The sequence below is a fragment of the Phocoena phocoena genome, chromosome 9 (genome assembly GCF_963924675.1).
Source record: "Phocoena phocoena chromosome 9, mPhoPho1.1, whole genome shotgun sequence".
NCBI lineage: Eukaryota > Metazoa > Chordata > Mammalia > Artiodactyla > Phocoenidae > Phocoena > Phocoena phocoena.
In genome coordinates, this window is record NC_089227.1 from 99220829 (window position 1) to 99243197 (window position 22369).

The window sequence follows — 22369 nt, forward strand, 5'->3', positions numbered from 1 at the left end:
TTTTCTATCCGTTATCTATTTTCACCCTTAGCCTATCCCTCTGAGGTACGTGGGGTAGGATTTTCCTGACTTGATAGCTGAGGAAAGTGAGACACAGGTGAGATGGTTTGCCCGAGATCACACAGAAGAGAGTGGCAGGGCTGGGACCAGAGCCCTGCCCCCAGCGCAGTGTCCCCACCACACACACTGCCTACCTCTGGCATGTGAGAGACCTCTCTGGCCTGGTCTCTCTCCTCTCTCTTTCCCCTGACCCACCAAAAATAATCAGAAGCAACAGGGGCCAACTCATGGGGTTACTGGGAATGGGGAATAGATTGACTAGAAAATGCCCGGGGTTGTGCTTCCAGAAGGTTCTTCCTGTGTGGGCACTGCTGGGCGGGAGGGAGGGCCCCCGGCCCCCAGCCTGTCCCTCCCACCTCCAATCCCTCTACCTGGTGCAGCAGCATCTTTCCACTGCACAGCAGTGACCTGGCCCTCCAGAGGCAGCTAGCACCCTGGCTCAGACCTCATCCTGATGATTTATTCGTTTCCCAGGGCACAGGGGTGAGGGAGAGGCTCTTGCTGCAAGAGCAGCCATCGAGGAAGTGAGTCTCTTCCCCGGAGGGCCGGGGCCAGTAGGTGCTAGTGTCTGAGAGCCTCAGTCTCTCTCCTGCCGTGAGCCTCCCAACTGGTGCTGTCTGCTAACCGACCATGCTCGTGGACATGGACACAGACCCTCCTCTGCTCCAGACCCTGCAGGCGCCTCGGGAGGCGCCCAGAGGACTCCCCGTGTCAGTACATCTGCTCTGTGGTCCTGATGGGCCACAGCCTCCCTATCTGCGTCTTGCATGGCCAGGCACTGGGGTGGGGTGGCAAGCCCCAGGACCCTTGTTTGTGTCAAGAATGACTCCCGCTCCTGCCATCGATCCCACTTCTCTCCCAGCTGGGGAGCACGTGTGTGAGCGCTCTGCTTCTGCCCCTCCCCTCATCTGTGCCGCTCTGCTTTCCTCAGACCCCTTTTTGCCGTGCAAAGGGAATTCTTGAAATTAAATAAAAGGTGTCCAGATTGCAGACTGCATGTTCACAAGGCCGGAGGGCTCTCCAGCGTGGCTTCGTACAGTAAAACCTCAATGAACTGGAATCCAGCTAACTGGGATTTTTCCCCCCCCCCTTTATTCTGCTTTTTGAAGGAGGCAAATCTTAAGAAAATGAGAAGTTAAATATAGACAAGCTCAATGGAGTTCTGTTGGAGCAGAAGGGGACCCTCTAGTCCATTGTACTGGTTGGGAGGCAGCAGTATTCTGCTTTTCAAAAGCACGTGGAGAAAATCAACATTTTCATAACCTAAATCATGGGACGTAATGCCAACAGGGTTTTTTGTTTGTTTGTTTGTTGCTTCTTTGGACTGTTAAGAGTATGAAGGAGGGGGAGAAATCCCTACTGAGACATGGGTTTGAAACATTTGAGCCCATAGCTCGAGTCTGTCCCTTTATTTTACCTTTAAGGAGCTGATTCCCAAAGAGGTTTAGTGACGGATGAGTGAGAGAGCCAAGGCCAAGTTTCTGGTTTCTCGCGTCCTAGTCTGGTGGACCCCACGCACCAAGTGCCCCTCGGTTATGCCACAAGTCAACCCAGCCTCCAGCACCAGCCCCTGGGGGAGTCCTAGAGTGAGCTCTAATGCCCCCCCCCACCCCGGAGCTGAGCAAAGGTGGTGACACTCAGTGTGGACCTCCCCCAGGCAGCGAGGATGCTCAGTGTGGACCCTGCAGTCCACTTACCGAAGCAGGACGGCGGTCCTACTTTGGGGGTGGATTTTTATTTTCCTCCCGATAATGTGTTAATTAAAAGTATTTTAATTAAAAGATTAATGCATGCAGTAAAAATCGGTTTTAAAAATAATGAAGAGTAAAACTCTTTCCTACCAGATTCCTGTTGAGAAGCATCCACTGCTAAGAGCTTATATGTCCTTTAGACCTGGAGGAGTCGGGGCTTAAAGGATGCATGAATGCAGCAGGGGAAGGAGGGAGACGCAAGTGGGATGAGGATGGAACATGTCGGGGAGGCAGGAACTGGGGCAGTACGGCCGGAGACTGGCCTGGCTAGAGCCGGGGTGTATAAAGTTGGAGGTGATGTTGATGCAAGGTGAGTCGTGACCGGGCCATGGAGGGCCTTCAGTGCCAAGACTCTTCCACAGACGGGCTGCCAGTTAGCCTGCGATCTGCTGTGCCACAGACACCCTCATCCCCCTCTTAGAACTCCTTAGAAACAGTGCATAGCTTCCTCAGAGAGGAAGTCTTGAGACGGCAGGTTTAAGCTAGATGCCACTGAAAACGAAGAGCCACAGGTGGACAAAGTTATCTCACCATCAAGGATTTGGGCGCTATAACTGGCTCTCTGATCTCCGGTCCCGGAATATTGGGTGATGGCAGAGGGTAAAGGAAAAATGAGTAAACACACCAGGCGCAAGATGAACCAGCCTGTGTCCGTGTTTTACAGTGTTGGCCCATCGGTTTGTTACTGTTAGAAAAACATGTAACAGCATTTTATCATCCTGGGACCCTAATAGTTTGGGGGAGGCCATGGCCGTCATTCCATCCAACACTGACTCGTTAGGGAGCCATCATGGAGGGACATCTCTAAAATGGTTATTCTTGAGAAGAGGGGCCCTGATATAAGAATCTTACATCCCCCTACCTTGTCCAGCGAGGTTCCCGTAGGTCTATAAATCTAGTGAGATGCTGGCAGTGTGTGCTAAAGGCTGAGAACCTCTGCTCAAACCTCCTTAGACATATTTTAAACCCATATCATTCCTCAGCATTCTAATCGCTATGGGCTTACTATGTCCTATCATAAAAGAAGACTCCCATTTAAGAGTACAGGGAGGGACTTCCCTGGTGGCGCAGTGGTTAAGAATCCGCCTGCCAATGCAGGGGACAGGGGGTCGAGCCCTGGTCTGGAAAGATCCCACATGCCGCGGAGCAGCTAAGCCCGTGCGCCACAACTACTGAGCCTCGGCTCTAGAGCCCCCGAGCCACAACTACTGAGCCTGCGTGCTCCTAGAGCCTGTGCTCCACAACAAGAGAAACCACTGCAATGAGAAGCCCGCGCACCGCAACGAGGAGTAGACCCCGCTCGCCGCAACTAGAGAAAGCCCACGCGCAGCAACAAAGACCGAACACAGCCAAAATAAATAAATTTATTTAAAAAAAATTTTTTTTAAATAGTCGGGAGAGCGCCTATATCCAGTCTTAGAAGCGTAAGCCAGCGTTGTTTACCCAGATGTCCCCACACCTTCCGTCCCAATGGGATCGATATCCTTTAATGGTAAAGGGGCTTGAGTCCCCAGCACATAGTGTCAAAACCAGCAGCCCTGCCCCCCATCTCAAGGATCTGGGCGTGAGGAGAGGTTTGTTTTCCTTAGTTACTGCGCGCTTTCTGGATTCCCCAATTCACATATATCTTCCTTCACACTGCCGGTCTTGCCTGTGAGCTCTGCGTTAACCCAGACGGTGGAGCTCTGTGCCCTTCCTTTGCCTTTCCCAGGTAAGACACTTACGCGTAGTAGACTTTTATAGTTTGAAGTTCATAGAGAGGGTCTCATCTCAGCCTAGCGCAGGACCTTGCCAACCTCTGAAGAGTAGCTCCCCTTCCCCTTCTCCGGTCGCTCACTCCCCAGGGAAACCCCCCAATCCCAATTTACTCTGGAGAGCAATTTAGTTTTATCTTTGCCCACCTTCTGCCTTCCAAGCCCTGCCCTGCCCAGGAGCCTATTTTCCCACGATTAAAATGGCCAATAAAACTCTTTTGCTAAACAAAACACTTTTCTCTCCCTAAAAGGAACTCTGCACTAGTTTTTTTTTCTTTTTTTTAAAAATCCTGTTTCTTGTTTGTTTGTTTGGGTTTTTTTGGCCGTGCTGTGTGGCGTGTGGGATCCTAGTTCGCAGACCAGGGGTCGAACCCACGCCCCCTGCAGTGGAAGCGCCGAGTCTTAACCACTGGACCACCGGGAAATTCCCATCTGCACAAGTCTGGTACATTCAACATGGGTAAAAGGATATGCAGTAAAAAATCTCCTTGTCACCCAGACACCCAGTTCCCCTACCTGAGGCTGACTGGCCAACCACGAAGAAAGGGGAAGTTTCTGGAAGGAACCTGGAGTCATTCACAGACTCAAAGGAACATTTGAATAACCAATAGTGGACAGAGACAAAAATGTGTCATCTCTGCTCCTTTCTGTGTGTTGGGATCATTCTTTCAAATTAACTTACTCCAAAAAAAACGGGGGACAAGACTATTCCTGACTCACATCTACAGCTTCACCAGACAGAAAATTAACCTGTTCCCTCAGCTCCAGTAGAAGAATCCAAGGGAAGAGCTTAAGTCATATGCCCACCACTGGCTCAACTACTGTGGCCAGGAGGCTGGGGTGCTATGATTGGGCTGGCTTGAGTCAGATGCCTGCTTTTCAGTCATTGTGACCAGGCTGGAATTGTCACAGAACAAGATGGCAGCATCCATTTGAATTACACGGCTAGAGCCCAGAAAGAGCCATCCCCAAAGGGAAGGAGGTATATATATGCCCAGAGGAAGGGAGAAGTGCTAGGCTGACAAGGTTAACAGGTACCTACTACATACGTATAGTGGGGTTCGGGGGTCAGCTTGAGCCAAGGAGTGTTCATTCTGGGGTTCTCACTGACCCAGAAGCTGAGTGGAATATGCTCCCCAGGGGATTATTGATGGGAGAGGAGCACAAAAGACATGGTCCCAGACATCTACAGACTTGCAGGGTAGTAAGGGGAACAGACTAGAAAGGGTCTCAAAGCTGTGGTCTATAAACGTTCTTGAGTTAAAAAAAATGTTTGGGCATACATATATGTACATAAATGTGTTAATATGTATGCTATAAATCATATGATAGAAAATTAAAGGGACAAGATAAATATTTTACAGCATTATTAAACTTTATATTATTTGTGATTCAAAGAATACTTTTTTCTGTCACTGAAAATGAGGGTTCGGGTAAGATGATGTCTAAGCTTGCTCTCAGCTCTGCATGTTACGTTCATAGTGTACAGATGTGGAGATGACAGGATACAAGTACTAAGAGCATATTTCCTTCATTCCTCTAATACCACTGCCACCAATGGGAATAACTGTGAACTGCATTTAAGTTTATTTAAAGGCACGTGTCAAGATCTGAGTGTCATTGGCAAAGGACAAGTGGGTGGCATCTAAGAGATGCAACAAGGTGACATTTATCTTGGTGAATTCATTGCAGTTCAAGGCTTGGACCTTGCCAACGCCAAAACAAACCAAAATGAGAAATTGCTTGTTACCAAGCGCTTGCTATGTGTTAGGCATTCAGCTTGCACAAGCACCTTCGTTCCATCTGTTATCTTGCAATGAGTAATAGGGATCGGAAGTGCTTCTTGAGCTCCTAACCTGTGACAGGCGCTGTTCTAAGCACTTGATTTGAACTAACTCATGTAACCTGCACAATAACTCTATGAGATAAGTGCTACTATGATCCCTCACTAATAATGAGGTCATGGAGGTGCTGATAAGTTCATGACTTGCCCAAGGTCCACATCTAGTAAGTGGCAGCGCTGGGCTAGGGACCCAGATGCTCTCACTCCTCATCCCACTTTCTAATCACTGCACCATCTCTGCAAGCCCGTGAGGCTGCAAACCAGCACCTGGTGCTACCTCCCTTGCACATTGGGAATTTGATCTAAATATCTTCCCAGAGTTCCAGGCAGGGATGCTAAATCATGCTGACTCTCAGAGACCGACAGATAAGGCAGAGAATCAGTTTAATAATTTCCAGGGGTGGTCTGGACATTTGCATCCGTCTGACCTGCATGTTGTCTCCCAGAAGCTACATGGGAACCTGCATCATCAGAAGTTTGCCTGGTGGACATAGAAACAGAATAGAGAGTGTGAGTTCTATAACTGAACCGTTTAATCCTTTGTCCTGATATGTCTGCCTCCACAATCATGATACTTTTTTTTTTCTGTATCTGACAGTAAGATTTTGTTGGCCTGAGACATATCTCCAAGGCTGACTAATTTGGCCTGAGACATATCTCCAAGGCTGACTAATTTTCTCAGCCTGTCCCATTTTTTCTTTAGGTGTATTAATGATTCAACCAATCCCCTGTCAGTCTGGTTGCCCTGGACATCATGCCTTCTCTTGGGGCTGACTTTTCCTATCCTTACCTTCTGATTCACCATTCAATCATCCAAAAATATTCATGAGCATTTCTGTGTGCAAGAAATGGAGGATAACAGTGGAGATATTTTAGTGAAACATAATTACTATGCAAACTAATGAAAAAAATGAGGCTATTTCAGATAGTGATAAATGCTATGAAAAATTTCGAGCAGGGTAACAGGATTGAGTGTTGGGATGGAGGAGGGTGTTGGGCTGTAGACAGGGTGGACAGGGAATGTTTCTCGGAGGAGGTAAAGTCTGAACTGAACCCTGCATACTAAGAAGGAGCCAGTCACGTGAACATACTTTCCTGTTGATCTTAAGAGTTTAGCTCTCAGGGGAATTGCTTCATGCCTATGATTCGAAGTGGAAATTCATCGCCTGTCTCTATAGAGAAAATGTGGCACAAATTACATAATTACGTTGCATTAGTGTTGTGTGTTGCGTACTCAAATGGTAAGATAACCATGCTTTTCAATCCAAAACGCAGAATGCATGGTTTAACGTGTAGCGTGTGGGCTGGGTATGAAATCAGGACTATCTTGGATTTTCCAAGGCATGATTACTATCATTGATAAGCTTCAGGGGGTTGGCCTGGGCACCTAACCCACTGCTGATATGAGAAGTGCATTTCTAGTTTCTAAAAAGTGAAATAACAGGTGTACTTTTGGAATAAAACTGCTTGCCATTTGGGACCATATCTCTTTTCCCCAACCAGATTACACGTTCTTCCCTCAGAGCAAAGTATGATTTTTATACTTTTTTGAATCCCTCAGAGCACCTACCAGAGGGCTGGGTACGTAGAAGACACAAAAAGGTCCATGGGTTTGCCTTAAATTCCGAACATGCACTTGACTGGGAAGCACCGAGTCCTTTTGTCCCTCTCGGGCTCGGAGTGCCGAGGTGCTGTTCACCCTCCTGCCGCATGGGGGCGCAAAGGGAATGCCGCGCGGTGAGGAGGAGCGGCTGGCGCCGGTATTGGCCCGGGAGGGCCGAACTCCCATAATGCACCTTGTATCAACACGGCGCTGGGGGCAGCTTCGAGGAGGTGCCGGGGGCGCCCTGCGGACCCGCACGCACCCCGAGGCGTATCAGGCGGGGCCCGGGTGTTGGGGGGCGACTGGCAGCCATGGCGGAGTCGGCGCCTGCTCGGGTAAGAGTCGTCCTGGCGCGGACCCGAGGGCGCGTTCGGGACGGCGGAGCCCCGGCCGGGGCGGGGCTTCGAGGTGCGGGGCTGGGCGGCCGTGGTCCGCAGCTGGCGTGGGTCAACGCCGACCTCCCCGCGCAACCTCAGAGTTCCTCCCCCTATCGGTTTCCCCCTATCGGTTTCCCCCTATCGGTTTCCTCCGCGTCGGGCCACAGCCCCAGTGCCACGCGCCTTCGCCGAGAAACTTCTCGGAGGTTTGTTTCATGTTCTTGGATTTGCTACCGTCCCTACACGTTTTCGTCCCGCCCTAAGAGAGCCCGTTTCCAGGCTGGCGAGGGGGCGCGGATTGGAAACTCTGGGTTCCCGTCACTGCCAGTGAACTTGCCCGGTGCTTCGGGGACCCCAGGACTCTGCCTCTCTGCGACGAGCTCGTTCTCGGGCTGATGGGTTTCCCTCGTTTCTTCTGCCGTGCTCTCCTGCTACAGACTCTGCCCTGGGTTGCAGCCGCAGGTTGAAGTCAGGCTGGGCTTCCTCTCCTTGGGACAGGTGTTATCTCACTGTGTAGTTGTTGGCTTTTGTCTGTGAAGCTGTCGATCTCTTTCCCTCTTCCCCTTCCCCAGATGTCCCCATTCAGGGAATGGCAAGACGTGGAGCTTGGGCACGGTGTCGGGAAACTAGGTGTCAGCCGTAACTCAGCTCTCAGCTATCCACTTTAGTGATTTTAGGCAACTTTGTTCACTTGAAGCCTCCTTTTCCTTAGCTGTAAGTTGAGAGTGTTGAACTAGTTACTAGACGATCTCTAAGGTTTCTGGCAGCTCTGACACTCTCATATTATTACAGAGTGGTGGTTATTTTAATGATACAAGATGATTTGTTATAGGAAGGGTAGATGGAGTTTAATTGGTTTTTAGTGCAGCATTTCTCGATCTAGAAACACTTTCAAAATCGTGTTAGACCTTTGTGAGGATAGAGGGCTAAGGAGATCCTGTAGTGAAAATTTGACCATGAGCTGGGTGCACTGTATTTGGTTCTTGTATGAAGTGGGTAAGAACTAAGAGGGGAAGGATTGGAAGACTTAAAGAACACAGTGTTTGCTTTCAACAAATTATGGAAACAAGACACAGATGTTCATGATATCACAGTATTTACCTCGTTTTGATTCCTTTAAGTTAAGGTGATCCAGTCAAAGACTTGCCTTTTCCCCAAGATCAAATTGTAGTACTAAAGTCGGGCAGGAGGACAAGTTACTAATTTCCAGAGTACTTCTTGACTGGTCAGCGCCGTTACCTACATGTCTACAACAGACTTTGTTAAAAAGAAGTCTTGGGCTTCCCAGGTGCCGCAGTGGTTGAGGGTTCGCCTGCCAATGCAGCAGACGTGGGTTCGTGCCCCGGTCCAGGAAGATCCCATATGCCGCAGAGCGGCTGGGCCCGTGAGCCATGGCTGCTGAGCCTGCACGTCCGGAGCCTGTGCTCCGCAACGGGAGAGGCCACAACAGTGAGAAACCTGAGTACCGCAAAAAAAAAAAAAGAAGACGTCTTAAAGATCCTCCAAAATCCCCAACTATCCTTTAAGTAATTTATGGATCTGTCATTGCAGAACGTATTTAAATTGTCCTTGAGCATATTTCTTTTCTCATCTTCAGATGAAGATTCTGTACCTCTTATTTGACAGTATGGCCAAGTGGGTGCCCTGATGAAAACAACTAAAAATGCTGAGGGGGAAAAACAAATATATTTGAAATGTAGCTAGTAAAGAATACGTGGAGGGGCTTCCCTGGTGGCGCAGTGGTTAAGAATCCGCCTGCCAATGCGGGGGACCCGGGGTTCAATACCTGGTCTGGGAAGATCCCACATGCCAAGGAGCAACTAAGCCCATGCACCACAACTACTGAGCCTGCGTTCTAGAGCCTGCATGCCACAGCTACTGAGCCCAAGTGACGCAACTACTGAGGCCCATGTGCCTGGAGCCTGTGCTCTGCAACAGGAGAAGCCACTGCAATGAGAAGCCCGTGCACCGCAATGCAGAGTAGCCCCCACTCACCACAACTAGAGAAAGCCTACACGCAGCAACGAAGACCCAGAGAAAGCCTACACGCAGCAACGAAGACCCAACACAGCCAAAAATAAATAAATAAAATAAATTAAAAAAAAAAAAGAATAAGTGAAGCCCAAAGACGAAGTGGAAAATGGAGTGCTTAAGAGGTAAGCAGAGTTCTGAAGCCAACTTTGAGGTCATTTGCTGAACATTCATCTGTAGTGTTTATGACCTCAAGGGACCTGGAAAATAGAAGACAAAACTCAGAGCCTACGGTGGGGAGTCTAAGACGCCTCCTACTCCAGTCTCATAAAACTGAGACTTCAAAGGGCAACGTTCAGTGTGAACTGGAAGTAAGCTCTTACCCCCAAGGAGTGATTGCAGAGAAAATCATGTCAAACCTTGGTGCTGGGAGATGGGTGCAAGGTGCCCCTTGAAAATTCATGTTGACTCTCAAGTGGGTTTATTGCCTGAATTCACATGACCTTGGTGTCTGGGAAACCTTAAGCCAAGAATTTAATTTAAAGTAGAGCCTCCAGCTGTCTATAAGAAATAAACACAGATCTTCTCCAGAGGAGTCTACACTTAACTCAGACTTCAGATAATTCTCAGATAAAATTCCAAGAAAAATGAATTCACAATAAAAAGTTATCCAAAAAGTGATGAAAAACTATGAGAAAAAGCCAGTAAAATTAATGGGCAACAAAATTAGACCTTCAGAGACTTCAGATATTGCAATTCCAGAAGAAAAACATATTGGAATTCCAGTAGGAAACACACACACACACACACACACACACACACACACGCACACACAATCTGCACTGGAGGACATATTTGATGAATATCTAGTGGCTGAGGATATTGTAGGACTGATGCAAATACTAATACTTAGAAGTCCCGTAGATCCCAATCAGGATAAACATAAAGAATTCTCTACCTAGACACGTAATAGTGAAAGTACAGAATACAAGGCAGAGAGAATTCTTAAAAGCAGCCACACAAAAAAGATTAACTTCAAATGAACCATTGTAAGGCTGATGAGGTTCAGCTTCTCAGCAACAGTGGAAGCCAGCCAACAGTAGAATGGTTTCATCAAAGGGCTAAAAGAAAATAACTATGTAATCCCATATTTTAAAACTGTGCAAAAGTACCTTTCAAAAAAAAAGGTAAAATATTTTCAGACAAATTAAAACTGACAATTTGTTACCAATATACTCTTATTAAAGGAAGTTCTAAAGGATATATTTCAGGTACAAGGAAAATTATCTTAAGTGGAAAGTGAAAGTGTAAGAAAGTATGATGATCCATTAAAATGGGTAAATCTAAACAACTATTGACTGAATAAAACAGTAATAATCTCTTGTGGGTTAAAACCAAAGGCAGAATTAAAATACATGGCAGCATTGATGTAAACGTTAGGAAGAGATGATCAGAATTCAGATATTTAAAGGTTTTTGTAAGTAATTTTTAGGATGGTTGCTAAAAGACTAGAAATTGGCTGTATAACTTACAATTTAAAAGGGGAGATAATAGAATAAGAAAAAATTATCTAAAAGAAGGCAAGAAAGAAGATGGGATAAATAGCACAAAAAAGGTAAAAATAAATAAAAATAGGTCAACAATTACAGTAAATGTAAATGGACTAAATGTTCTAGTTAAAAGGCAAAGATTGATAGGATTGGTTAAAGTTCAGCAAATGGCTTATAAGAGATACAACTGAAAGATAAAGCTATAGAAATGGTTGAATATAACAGGATATGAAAACATGTACCAGGCTAATACTAATCAAAAGAAAAATGGCTTAACTGTATTGATATTGCTAGAGATAGACGGCTACTACTACTTTTATAATAGTAAAAGACTCAATTTACCAGGCTGATAGGACATTTCTAATCTTATGTGCACCTAATTATACTGTCTCAAAATATATAAAACAAAAATTGATAGAACTACAAGGAAAATCCATTATCATAGTAGAAATTTTAACACAACCTTAGTATTTTATCAAGCAGAGAAAAAGAGATGATGGAAATATTCTCTCTGTCCTGTTCAGTGTAGTAGCTACAAAGTACATGTGGCTATTTGAGCACTTGCAATGTGGCTCAATAGCTGAGGAACTGAATTTTTAATTTAATTTTAATTAATTTAAATTTAAGCATCCACATGTTTCTAGTGGCTGTTATATTGGACAGCACAGATATAGAGGATAATACTAATTTTTTTATCCACATATCAATATATAATTTCAATGTTCAGAGAGATCAGTGAAAAAAGAGAGAAGGCAAAAATACCCCATTAGAAATGAAAGTGTGTTCTGGTGGCTGATGCTGACTGTAGACGGGGACCTTAGGTAGGGTTGTTGAACAGAACATCACCATCACCACCACCAACATCCCTCTCCATGTGGCTTGGGATTCTTCAGGTGATTCCAGCACCTACATGCCTATGACTTGCTCTGCTTGACATGGAGTGGAGCAGACACAAACTGTCCCTGACAAACCCTCCTTTAATTGCAGATTTGTGAACAAAATAGATGTTGTTGTCTTAAGCCACAAAATTTGGAATTATTTATGATATAGCAATTGATGATTGGAACAGATACCTATGGAATATACTTAAATACCAAAAGGTATTAAAAAATACCTTACAAAAGGAGTATATACTGTGTGTGTGAATTGAAACATTTTATCCTAAAGATGTCACTTCCCAAATTTATCTATGGATTTGATGCAGTGCCAAACAAAATCTCTAAAGATATTTTTATGAAACCTTTCGAGCTTGTAAACTATCAACAGGCCAAAATTAGTCAAGATACTCCTGTAAAATAAGGAGGTGGGACTTGTATCAATAATTATCAAAAAGCTGTGGTCATTGAGATGGTAATTTTGGTAAAGCAGTAGAAAAATTGACCCATAGAACAGAACAGAGATGCCAGAAACAGACTGACTGTATGTATGAAAACTTGATTTATGACAGAGATAGCATTAAAAATTAGTGGGTAGGGCTTCCCTGGTGGCGCAGTGGTTGAGAGTCCGCCTGCCGATGCAGGGGACACGGGTTCGTGCCCCGGTCCGGGAAGATCCCACATGCCACGGAGCAGCTGGGCCCGTGAGCCATGGCCGCTGAGCCTGTGCGTCCTGAACCTGTGCTCCGCAGTGGGAGAGGCCACAACAGTGAGAGGCCCGCGTACCGCAAAAAAAAAAAAAAAAAAAAAAATCAGTGGGTAAATGATGGATTTTTCATTATATAGTATTAGATCTATTTATTGGCTTTCCATATGAAAATCAAAGCTTGCACTGTACACAAATACTGTCTCAGTTCTAGTTGAGATAAATGCTTAAATGTGAAAGTCAAAACTATCAAGTGTTTAGAAGACAGTATTGTGGGATATAGATTTTTTTTACACCTGACACAAAAGTTCAAACCACAAAAGAATTAATACTGATAAAACTCAACTACATTAAAACTAAGGACTTTTAATCAAATGATAATAAAGAGAATTTTAAAATGAGGCACAAATAAGGGAAGTTATTTGTACCACATATGACTGATAAAGATTAGTATACAGAATTTACAGAGGAATTGTATGAGACAACCTCATAGATCCTATGAGAAGTCAGATAACCCAAAAGATAAATGGATTAAAGATTTCAGTCAGAGGAAGTTTGAATGGCCAATAAACATAAAAAAGATGCTTATCCCTTGTTAAAAATCAAGGAAAATGCAGGTTAAAACCATGATGAGGTATCATTTCAGATCTACTAGAGGGATGCAAGTTTTAGTTTGACAGTAACAAATGTTGATGAAGCTGTGGAACAGCCAGAATACTTACAGACTTCTGACAAGAATGAAATTGGTATGACTGCTTTGGAAAACATTTGACATTATCTGCTTAAGTTCAGGATGCGTATATACCCTATGAGCCAACAATTCCCCTCCTAGGACTATACCCTTGGGAAACTTGCCATGTCCACTAGAAGCCAGACACAATTCTATTTATCATAGCACTGCTTGTAATGACAGAGATGGGGAAACATCAATAGTGGAATAGAAAAATAAACTGTGGTATAGTCACACGATGGAATATTATACAGCAATGAAAATGAATTAATTAAAGCCACCTGCAACAACAGGCTATTCCCAGGAGTTGTAGAAGAGTGACTTGTTCATATAAAATCCTAAAACATGCAAAATTTAAAGAATATATATTTTTTGGAAACAAACGTAAAAAAAACAAACATGAAAAAGGGCAGTTAATAGTAAAAACCAAATTTGGGATAGTAGTTACTTCAGATAGTTGCACAAAGGACTGTAAAGGTGATATATATATATAAAACACACACACACACGCACACACGCATACCTCATTGTATTGTGCTTTGCTTTATTGCACTTGGTAGATACTGTGTTTCTTACAAACTGAAGGTTTGTGGCAACTCTGTGTTGAGCAAGTCTGTCATCGACCATTTTTCCAACGTATTTGCTCACTTTGTGTCTCTGTGTCACATTTTGGTAATTCTCAAAATATTTTGAACTTTTTCATTGTTTTTATATTTCTTATGGTGATCTGTGAACTTTGATGTTAATATTACAGAAAGAAGGCTCAGATGATGGTCAGCATTATTTAGCTGAAAAAATTTAATTTTTTAATTAAGGTATACACGTTTGTTAGATGTAATGCCATTGCATTAGACTACAGAATAGTGTAAACATAACTTTTTCTATGTACTAGAAAACCAAAAAATTCACGTGACTTGCTTTATTGTGATACTTGCTTTAAGAACCCACAGTATTCTCCGAGGTATGCTGTGTGCATGTGTATATGTGTGTGTATATACATATATATTTAATTTTAATTAATTAATTTTTTAAACTGAGTGGTGGTTACATGGAGATTTGTTGTCACTACTTTATATATTTTATGTATTATGTAAATATTCTTTTTTAAACTATTCAATAAGTCATGGTATCTCAGAGTTAGAAGTGACCTTAAATATCATCTAGTCCAGCTTAAGCAAGTATCACTTTAGAGCGTTATTTAATTGTTTAGTGTTTTACTCAAGCAGATTGTAGGTGTCTTAACAACAGGGGCTGTGTCTTGTACTTAATGGGTTTCAGACCATGGCTGCAGGCTCAATGTATCATACATCATCTGACACTATGATATAATATGCAAGCAGGACTGTCCCAGAAAATCTAGAAATACAGTTAGTGTAAGTATACTTTTAAAAAATTTCTCACTACCTTCAGGAATATTCTTATATATGGAACTTGAGAAAAAATTATGGAGGAATACGTGTTTATTGAAAAAGTCAAACAAGCAATAGTTTATAATCAAAGATTAAAATTCCTCTCTCTCATATCCTGAGGCTGACTCATGTTAGTATAGTTTGGTGAATACCTTCCCAAACCTTTCTGTGTGTGGAAACATATATCTTTTCTCTTCTTTAGGAAAATGAAGTCAGAATAAATATGTTTCCCTAAAAGTTGACAGCCTATCAATGTATGATGAACAGTCTTCCAAACCATACATATAGATCTAACTCATTCTTTTTAACAGTTGTATAACATCATCTTTGGTCGTGCCATAATTTATTTAACCATCCTCTTATTAATAGACATCTAGAGGGAGTTCCCTCGTGGTCCAGTGGTTAGGACTTGGTGCTTTCACTGCCATGGCCCGAGTTTAATCCCTGGTTGGGGAACTAAGATACCGCAAGCCACGTGGTATGGCCAAAAAAAATATTAGACATCTAGATTATTTCCAAGTTTTGGCTATTCCAGAGAATGTTGCCAGTAATCATCTTTGTATGTATGTCACTAAACAGTAATGCCATTTATTTTTGAAGATTCCCATAGTGGTATTACTAGGTGAAAGGGTTTTTAATGACTTTCTGGATATTTTCTTTCCTCAAAGTTTGTAGTATTTTTTCATTCCTTCCAGGAGTGTTACGAAAGTGCCAGTTTTACCATGTCATAGTCAGCTCTGAATGTTGTTCCTGTCCCTTTCTTTCATATTTCTCAACCTCGTGGGTGAAAAGTGGTTTCCCTTGGTTGTATGTGCATTCCTGACTGCTAATGTGGCTGTCTTTTCATTGGCTTACTGACCACCTGCATTTCCACTTCTGCAAATTATTTATAGTTGCAGTTTTATCTTTGGGTTGTTTATCTTTTCTTTGCACTTCATATCCTGTTTACAGATATTCTCTCCCAGTTTGTTTTTAGACTTTGCTTATGGTATCTTTTATAATAGCTAATATTTTCTCCTTAACACTCTGAGTGTTGCTTACTGAGATATAGTTTACATACAGTAAAATTTACTCCGGCATAACTGTAGTTAAGTGAGTTTTGAAAAATGTGTAGCCGTCATATTACCAAGTTATAGAATATTGTCATCATCCCAGAAATTACCCCTAAGTAATTAACTTCCTCCAGTCCCAGCCTCTGGCAACCACTGATCTCTGTTTTGTGTGTATAGTTTTGCCTTTTCCTCAATGTCACGTAAATGGAATACAGTATGTAGCATTTTGTGTCTGGCTTCTTTCACGTAGCCTAGTGATTTTGGTATTTACCCATGTTGTTACAAGTCTCAATAATTTGTTCCTTTTCATTGCTGAGGAGTATTCTGATATATGATATGTCTTTCCTAGGGCTGCTGTAAAAAAAATCCCACCAACTAGATGGCTTAACCAAAAAATATATTGTCTCACAGTTCCGGAGGCTAGAAGTCTGCAGTTAGGGTGTCCACTGGGTTGGTTCCTTATGAGGACTGTGAGGGAGAATCTGTTCCATGCCTCTCCCGCAGCTTCTGGTGGTGCCAGGTGTTTCCTTGGCTTGTTGCCGCATAACTCCAACCTCTGCCTCCACTTTCACGTGGTTGTCTTCTCCTTGTATGTGCCTTCACATTGTCTCTTCTCTCTCTGTGTGTTTGTCTCTGTCCGTATTCCTCCTTCTTTATGGACACCAGTCACATTGGATTAGAGCCCACTGTCATGACCTCATTTTAACTTGATTACTCGGTAAAGATTATCTCCAAGTAAAATCACATTGTGAGGTACTAGGGGTTAGGACGTCCACATACCTTTTTGGGGAGACACAATTCAACCCATAACATACGAATGGACACAGTTTGTTTGTTTATCCATTCACCAGTTGATGGACATTCAAATTGTTTCTGTCATGATAGATAATTTAAAACAAAAAAAAAAGAGGAACCTTGGCTTGCCTGCTCTTTTTAGCCTTTGACTATGTGGAAGAGGAGAGATGTTATTTCTCTGCTCAGATCCCAACCCACCTTCCTGTTTGGAAAAAGTGCTAGAAAGCAACACAGTGCTGGCCACAGAAAGGAAAGAGGAGATTCCAAAAAACTAGAGACTTAGAGACTTAAAGTTAAAAGCAGAACATGTGATGAAATGAATTTACCCAGTAATCTAATTTTTTTGTTTCATTTGTATTTTTCTTTTACATTAAACTTTTCTTTAAATCTTTTTTAAGGGGGATATTTAAGCTTTTGACTCGTTTGCTCAATAATGAACTGAGTTGGTTAACTGGAGTAGGTCATGGCCAAACTTAAGTGTTCAGTTCTGTGCTGGTTGGATTCATCTTGTCCCTTCTTTCTCCAGACCATAAGCTCTGGCCCTAGCAGTTCTTTCAAAGATACTTCCTTTCAGTGCCTTGTTCTCAGTGTCCTCATTATGGTTAGAGAAGCAGCCTTGAATCAAGTGTATGCTGTTACACTTGAGAATATGAAGTTTCAGGGGTTTAGGACTGAAATGAACATGCAGTGAGACAGTGAGGGCAAGAGGCAGTTCAGGAAGACTTCCCAAGTGTTGGTTTTAGTAATTTTGAGGTTCAGTCACAGTGATTTTTCTACTGTCTGGGACAGACCATTAAAATGTGAAGTCTAAGGACCATGTCTGAGGACTTAGTCAAGTCATTTAAGTAAATGTTTATGAAGGATTTAGTAGGTGTTTTCACTATACTAGTTGCTAGGGTGCAAAGATGAATGGGGTGAGTCTTGTAGGTCCTGCTAAGGAATTTTGTCTTGATTGTGGGGAGCCACTGAAAGGTTTTTAGCAGGGCTGACACGATCAACTACAAGTCAAGCAGGAATGTGAAGTTGAGTGTGGATGTAAGTTACATCATTTATCATAGCAAAGTGTTAGAAATAGTCCAAAATATCAAGTAGAAAGAAATGGGCTTAAAAAATGAATACTGATGCAGGAAAGTCTTACGGAATATGCTGACAGTGAAACACAGGTAACAAAACATGTACAATATGATTGCAGTTTTATTGAAAAAGAAATAAGTTAAAAGATGAAAAAAACGTATAGGAAATACACCAAAATTCCAAGCTTATTTCTGGATGGTGGTATTTTACATACATTTTTCTTTCTTTCTTCTTTTCAGTTTTTTCTTGTTACAGTATAGATGTATAGTTTGCAGTATCAGAATGTAAAAGCACCTGCTTTTTATTTTTTTATGTTTTTCATGCTTTTATTAGTTTACTACGTGGTATATGCCTCTTAATCTTTTTTAAAAAATATATTTATTTATTTATTATTTTTGGCTGCGTTGGGTCTTCGTTGCTGTGCGCGGCCTTTCTCTAGTTGCAGTGATCGGGGCTACTCTTTGTTGCGGTGCGTGGGCTTCTTATCGTCGTGGCTTCTCTTGTTGTGGAGCACGGGCTCTAGGCACGCAGGCTTAAGTAGCTGTGGCACACGGGCTCAGTAGTTGTAGCTTGCGGGCTCTAGAGCGCAGGCTCAGTAGTTGTGGCACATGGGCTTAGTTGCTCCGTGGCATGTGGGATCTTCCCAGGCCAGGGCTTGAACCTGTGTCCCCTGCATTGGCAGGCGGATTCTTAACCACTGCACCACCAGGGAAGCCCCGCACATGCTTTTTAAATTGAAAAGAAAGAAAAGAAGTAGAAACTAGGTGCTGTAAGTGCTCCTGGACCCACTGGACCCATTGTGTTTTTTCACCTGTTGTTTGGAAGTGACACTGACTGCCTGACGCCGTATCTGGTTCTTCAGCACAGGAGGAAGCGCCGCTCCACCCCTTTGACTTCCTCCACGCTGCCCCCACAAGCACCAGAGGAAAGCTCCTATTTGCAGACCACAGATATCTCACTCTGGACAGTGGTGGCCGCTATTCAAGCTGTGGAGAAGAAGATGGAGTCCCAGGCCGCCCGGCTGCAGAGCCTGGAGGGCCGGACGGGGACGGCCGAGAAGAAGCTGGCCGACTGCGAGAAGACGGCCGTGGAGTTGGGGAACCAGCTGGAGGGCAAGTGGGCGGTGCTGGGGACCCTGCTGCAGGAGTACGGGCTGCTGCAGAGGCGGCTGGAGAACGTGGAGAACCTGCTGAGGAACAGGAACTTCTGGGTCCTGCGGCTGCCCCCGGGCAGCAAGGGCGAGGCCCCCAAGGTAAGCCTTGAGGGTTGAGAGTCAGACCAGAGGGGATAGGCCCAGCCCTGTGTTAGTGAAGATTCTCAGTGGCTGGCTTTTCCTTTGTGGCTTTGGTAGGAGACACTCACTATGTGACATTTGTGATTTCAGGTGTCCAGGTCACTTGAAAATGATGGAGTCTGTTTTTCAGAGCAGGAGTGGGAGAACCTGGAGGGCTGGCAGAAGGAACTGTACACAAATGCGATGAAAAGCAGCTATGAGACTCTGGTCTCTCTAAGTAAGTAGCAGAGTTTTCTCCCTAGAATTTGCTCTCAGGCATCCTACAATTCTTGGCCAAGTAGCTTGTGACCCAGGCTGCATCTGTGATTCCAGTGGGCTGTGGATCCTCTCTTCGCCTCAGCCAGGTTGAGAAATGGGAGTCTCCAGGCCCTCAATTTATGAAGACTTTCGGAAAGGTCTTGGTGTTTTGCATTTTGTATTTCTTCCCTGTGCTTATGTAGTCGGTTCACCACTGTGGCCTCTCCCGTTGCGGAGCACAGGCTCCGGACGCGCAGGCTCAGCGGCCATGGCTCACGGGCCCAGCCGCTCCGCGGCATGTGGGATCTTCCCGGACCGGGGCACGAACCCGTGTCCCCTGCTGCGGCAGGCGGACTCTCAACCACTGCGCCACCAGGGAAGCCCCCAGTCAGTTCTTGATAATATTTACTAATAGATAAGATGTCATCATGTGCCTTAGAGTTTAACATGGCTAGGGTCCCTCATGCGGCATTTAATACTTAGGACTGCTTGACGAGAAATCCTTTGTTGCCTGGGATGGGCAGACAGCATGGGCTCACCAAACACTGTTTCTTGGCGTTTACCTGGAATTACAGATGGTCCTTGTGGTCCCAGTGTTCATTTTGTGTTGATGAGAAGTGCCGATTGTTAGATGTACATCTTTATGTGTAAAATATAGGCTATTCCATAATAAATGCATTTTGTTTGGTTGACAAAATCTTTTAGAACCTAGGTCCGTGGAGGCTTGTCAAGAAGGCCAGCGTGCCTGGAGCGAAGTGGAGGGGGAGGGAAGTAGCAAATAGGTCAGAGATGGGACTGTGTGACCTCGACTGGCTCACGTGTTCTGCTAGTGGCTGTTTCCTTGTCTGTCATAGTGGGGGATAGCAGTGCTGACCTTACCTTGCAGTGCTGTAGCCCAGATGAAGTTAGATCCCCGGAGAGGAGCCCATGTCTGTGGGTGGCAGTGGTGGTGTTGGAAGGAAAGCAGCGGGCTCTGAAGCCTGGCCACCTGCGCCTCAGACGGCTGAGAAGGGGCATTGAAGGCAGCAGTTAGCTGAACGGATCACTCGAATTGGCCGTAATTTTCTAATTGTCCCAAACTGCTAAGGGAAAGTGACTTTGAATCTTTTGAAGTTTTAACGTCAGCTCCTTGACATTGGTCACCTTGTTCATCGGCAAATGACCAGTGCTGTCTCCTGGGCTCACACTGTGCCGTTTCCAACCCAGAGGTGCTTGGCCGGCCAGAAGGAGAAGCGGAGTTGGGTACAGAGATGCTGGGTGACCTGGAGGAGGAAGACTCTCGTGGTGTCCACCCAGGTGAGCGGCTCCAGAGTACTCCACCCCATGCCCGCTCCCTGCAGCCTGTAGTGAGCTGCCCCACTGCTACACTGCCAAACGCTGATTGTTAGTAACCTCACCTGGCATTCAGTTGTTCTGAAGTCCTTTATGATTATCATCAGCTCACCTATGATATGTGTATCTTACCTCCTTAACTGCTGTGTGGAGTCCCTAAGGTTCACGGCCGTGCCATACTTCTGTATGCCCTGCAGACAGTGCAGAGTGTCTAACAGGCCTCAGTCAAAACCCACTGGAGATTGAGAATAGGGTTGGTCAGATCTTCAGGAGTGAAGCTAACTGGGTAAGGGGCAGGAGAAACCGTTGTAAACTAGGTAATTTGGGGAGAATATGCAGGAAGAACAGAGCTGGATACGTGCATTTTTAAGCTATAGGTTCAGTTGTTTGGTTTTTTTTTTAACTATTCACATGTATTATTTTAACACTCTGTAACACTTAAATTAGCTTAGGTGTTACCTATGTATATTTTACCATTTTCCACAGAGTTGAATACAAATTTGTGGACAAGCTTAGAGAATTTATAACACTGTTCTGTAAGAATAACATATTCGGATTTCTGATCAGTATGTCTCTACCTGAGTATAGGTTACTTTTTCAGGTCTTGCAGCCCAGTCTGTCTCATCCTCTTCCAAATCATCCTGATTCCCTTGATCCTGGGGTACTTTGATTTGAGCCCTTCTGAAATTCACAGATGTTTGTTCAGCTCTGAAAAAACCAAAGGTGCTAGAATGTGATCTTTTTTGTGGCTCTTCTTTGTCTTGGCAGTGGAAGGGGTTATGATCAAGCAGGAGATACAGTACACGCAGGACGGCTCCGCGGATCTTCCTGGAGAGTTCTCGGGCATTGCCGAAGAGCACGCTTTCCTGAGCCTGGAGCAGCCTGAGCTCTGGGATGGTCAGGGACGTTCTGTCCTCTTGGAATCAGGTCCCGGGGACACTAATCCAGAGGAGCCCGTTGAGGGCAGTAGAGACCCTAGCAGTGGCAGAACTCTGGGCTGCCCCCCGAAGCAGAAGTCTAACAGGCAGCTGAAGCTGGGTCAGCAGCGTGGGCAGGGCCTGAAGCTGAAAAGGGACACTGCTGGCCCCTACGAATGTTCCGAGTGCGAGGCCATCTTCCGCTGTAAGCAGCAGCTGGCCGCACATCAGCGGACCCACTCAGGATGGGAGCCTTACACGGCCTCGGAGCCAGAGGAGAGCCTTCGGCCCCGGCCCCGGCCCCAGCTTAAGCCCCAGCCCCGGAAGGCGAAGCTGCACCAGTGTGATGTGTGCACAAGGAGCTTCAGCTGCAGGGTGAGCCTGCTGACCCACCAGCGCTGCCACCTGCAGGAGGGGCCCGGTGCCGGCCGCCGGGTCCAGGAGCGGTTCTCACCCAACAGCCTGGTCGCCCTGCCCGGCCACATCCCTTGGAGGAAAAACCGGAGCGCCCTCATCTGTGGTTACTGCGGCAAGAGCTTCAGCCACCCGTCCGACCTGGTGCGGCACCAGCGCATCCACACGGGCGAGCGGCCCTACAGCTGCCCTGAGTGTGAGAAGAGCTTTGTCCAGAAGCAGCACCTCCTGCAGCACCAGAAGATCCACCAGCGGGAGCGGGGCGGGCCAGCCCTGGAGCCCGGAAGGCCCAACGGCCTGCTTTAGGGGTGCCGGCCCCTCGCCCGACTGGGGGAGGCGGAGGGGGCTGGCACTGTCCCCCCGAAGAGACAGTGGAGCGTCAGGGACTGACTTCTTTCTGAGGGGAGTCACTTTGATTTGCTTTCCCTTGACCAGGCGCCAGGCCGAGCCCAAAGGCTGCCCTGAAAACCACGGAAGAGGAGGAGTCGGGGCCAGGCCTCTCCCGCTGTCTTCGCCCTGCTGCCGAGTTTGCCATCTCTGTGGCACCGTCAAGTCTCTGCTTTTCCCATCCGAGTTGATAGTCGTGGGCTGGGGTTGGCTCTCTGAGCCCACAGGGCTGGTGGCC

General features: G+C 45.3%; 1 protein-coding gene across 1 annotated transcript; it reads left to right on the forward strand.

The window, feature by feature from the left end:
- The first annotated feature begins 7322 nt into the window (after window positions 1–7322).
- On the forward strand, window positions 7323–22050 carry ZNF212 (zinc finger protein 212). The gene is made up of 5 exons (XM_065883612.1): window positions 7323–7594; window positions 18376–18802; window positions 18935–19061; window positions 20288–20377; window positions 21182–22050. The coding sequence occupies exons 1-5, from the start codon at window positions 7323–7325 to the stop codon at window positions 22048–22050; spliced, it is 1785 nt and encodes a 594-aa protein (XP_065739684.1).
- Window positions 22051–22369: the final 319 nt, after the last annotated feature.

Excerpts from the sequence above, each read along its gene's own strand:
- ZNF212 (XM_065883612.1), top strand. The coding sequence starts at position 7,323 with ATGGCGGAGTCGGCGCCTGCTCGGGTAAGAGTCGTCCTGGCGCGGACC. Across the intron at positions 19,062-20,287 it reads TGAGACTCTGGTCTCTCTAA|AGGTGCTTGGCCGGCCAGAA; the intron begins GTAAGTAGCAGA and ends TTTCCAACCCAG. Across the intron at positions 20,378-21,181 it reads CTCTCGTGGTGTCCACCCAG|TGGAAGGGGTTATGATCAAG; the intron begins GTGAGCGGCTCC and ends TTGTCTTGGCAG.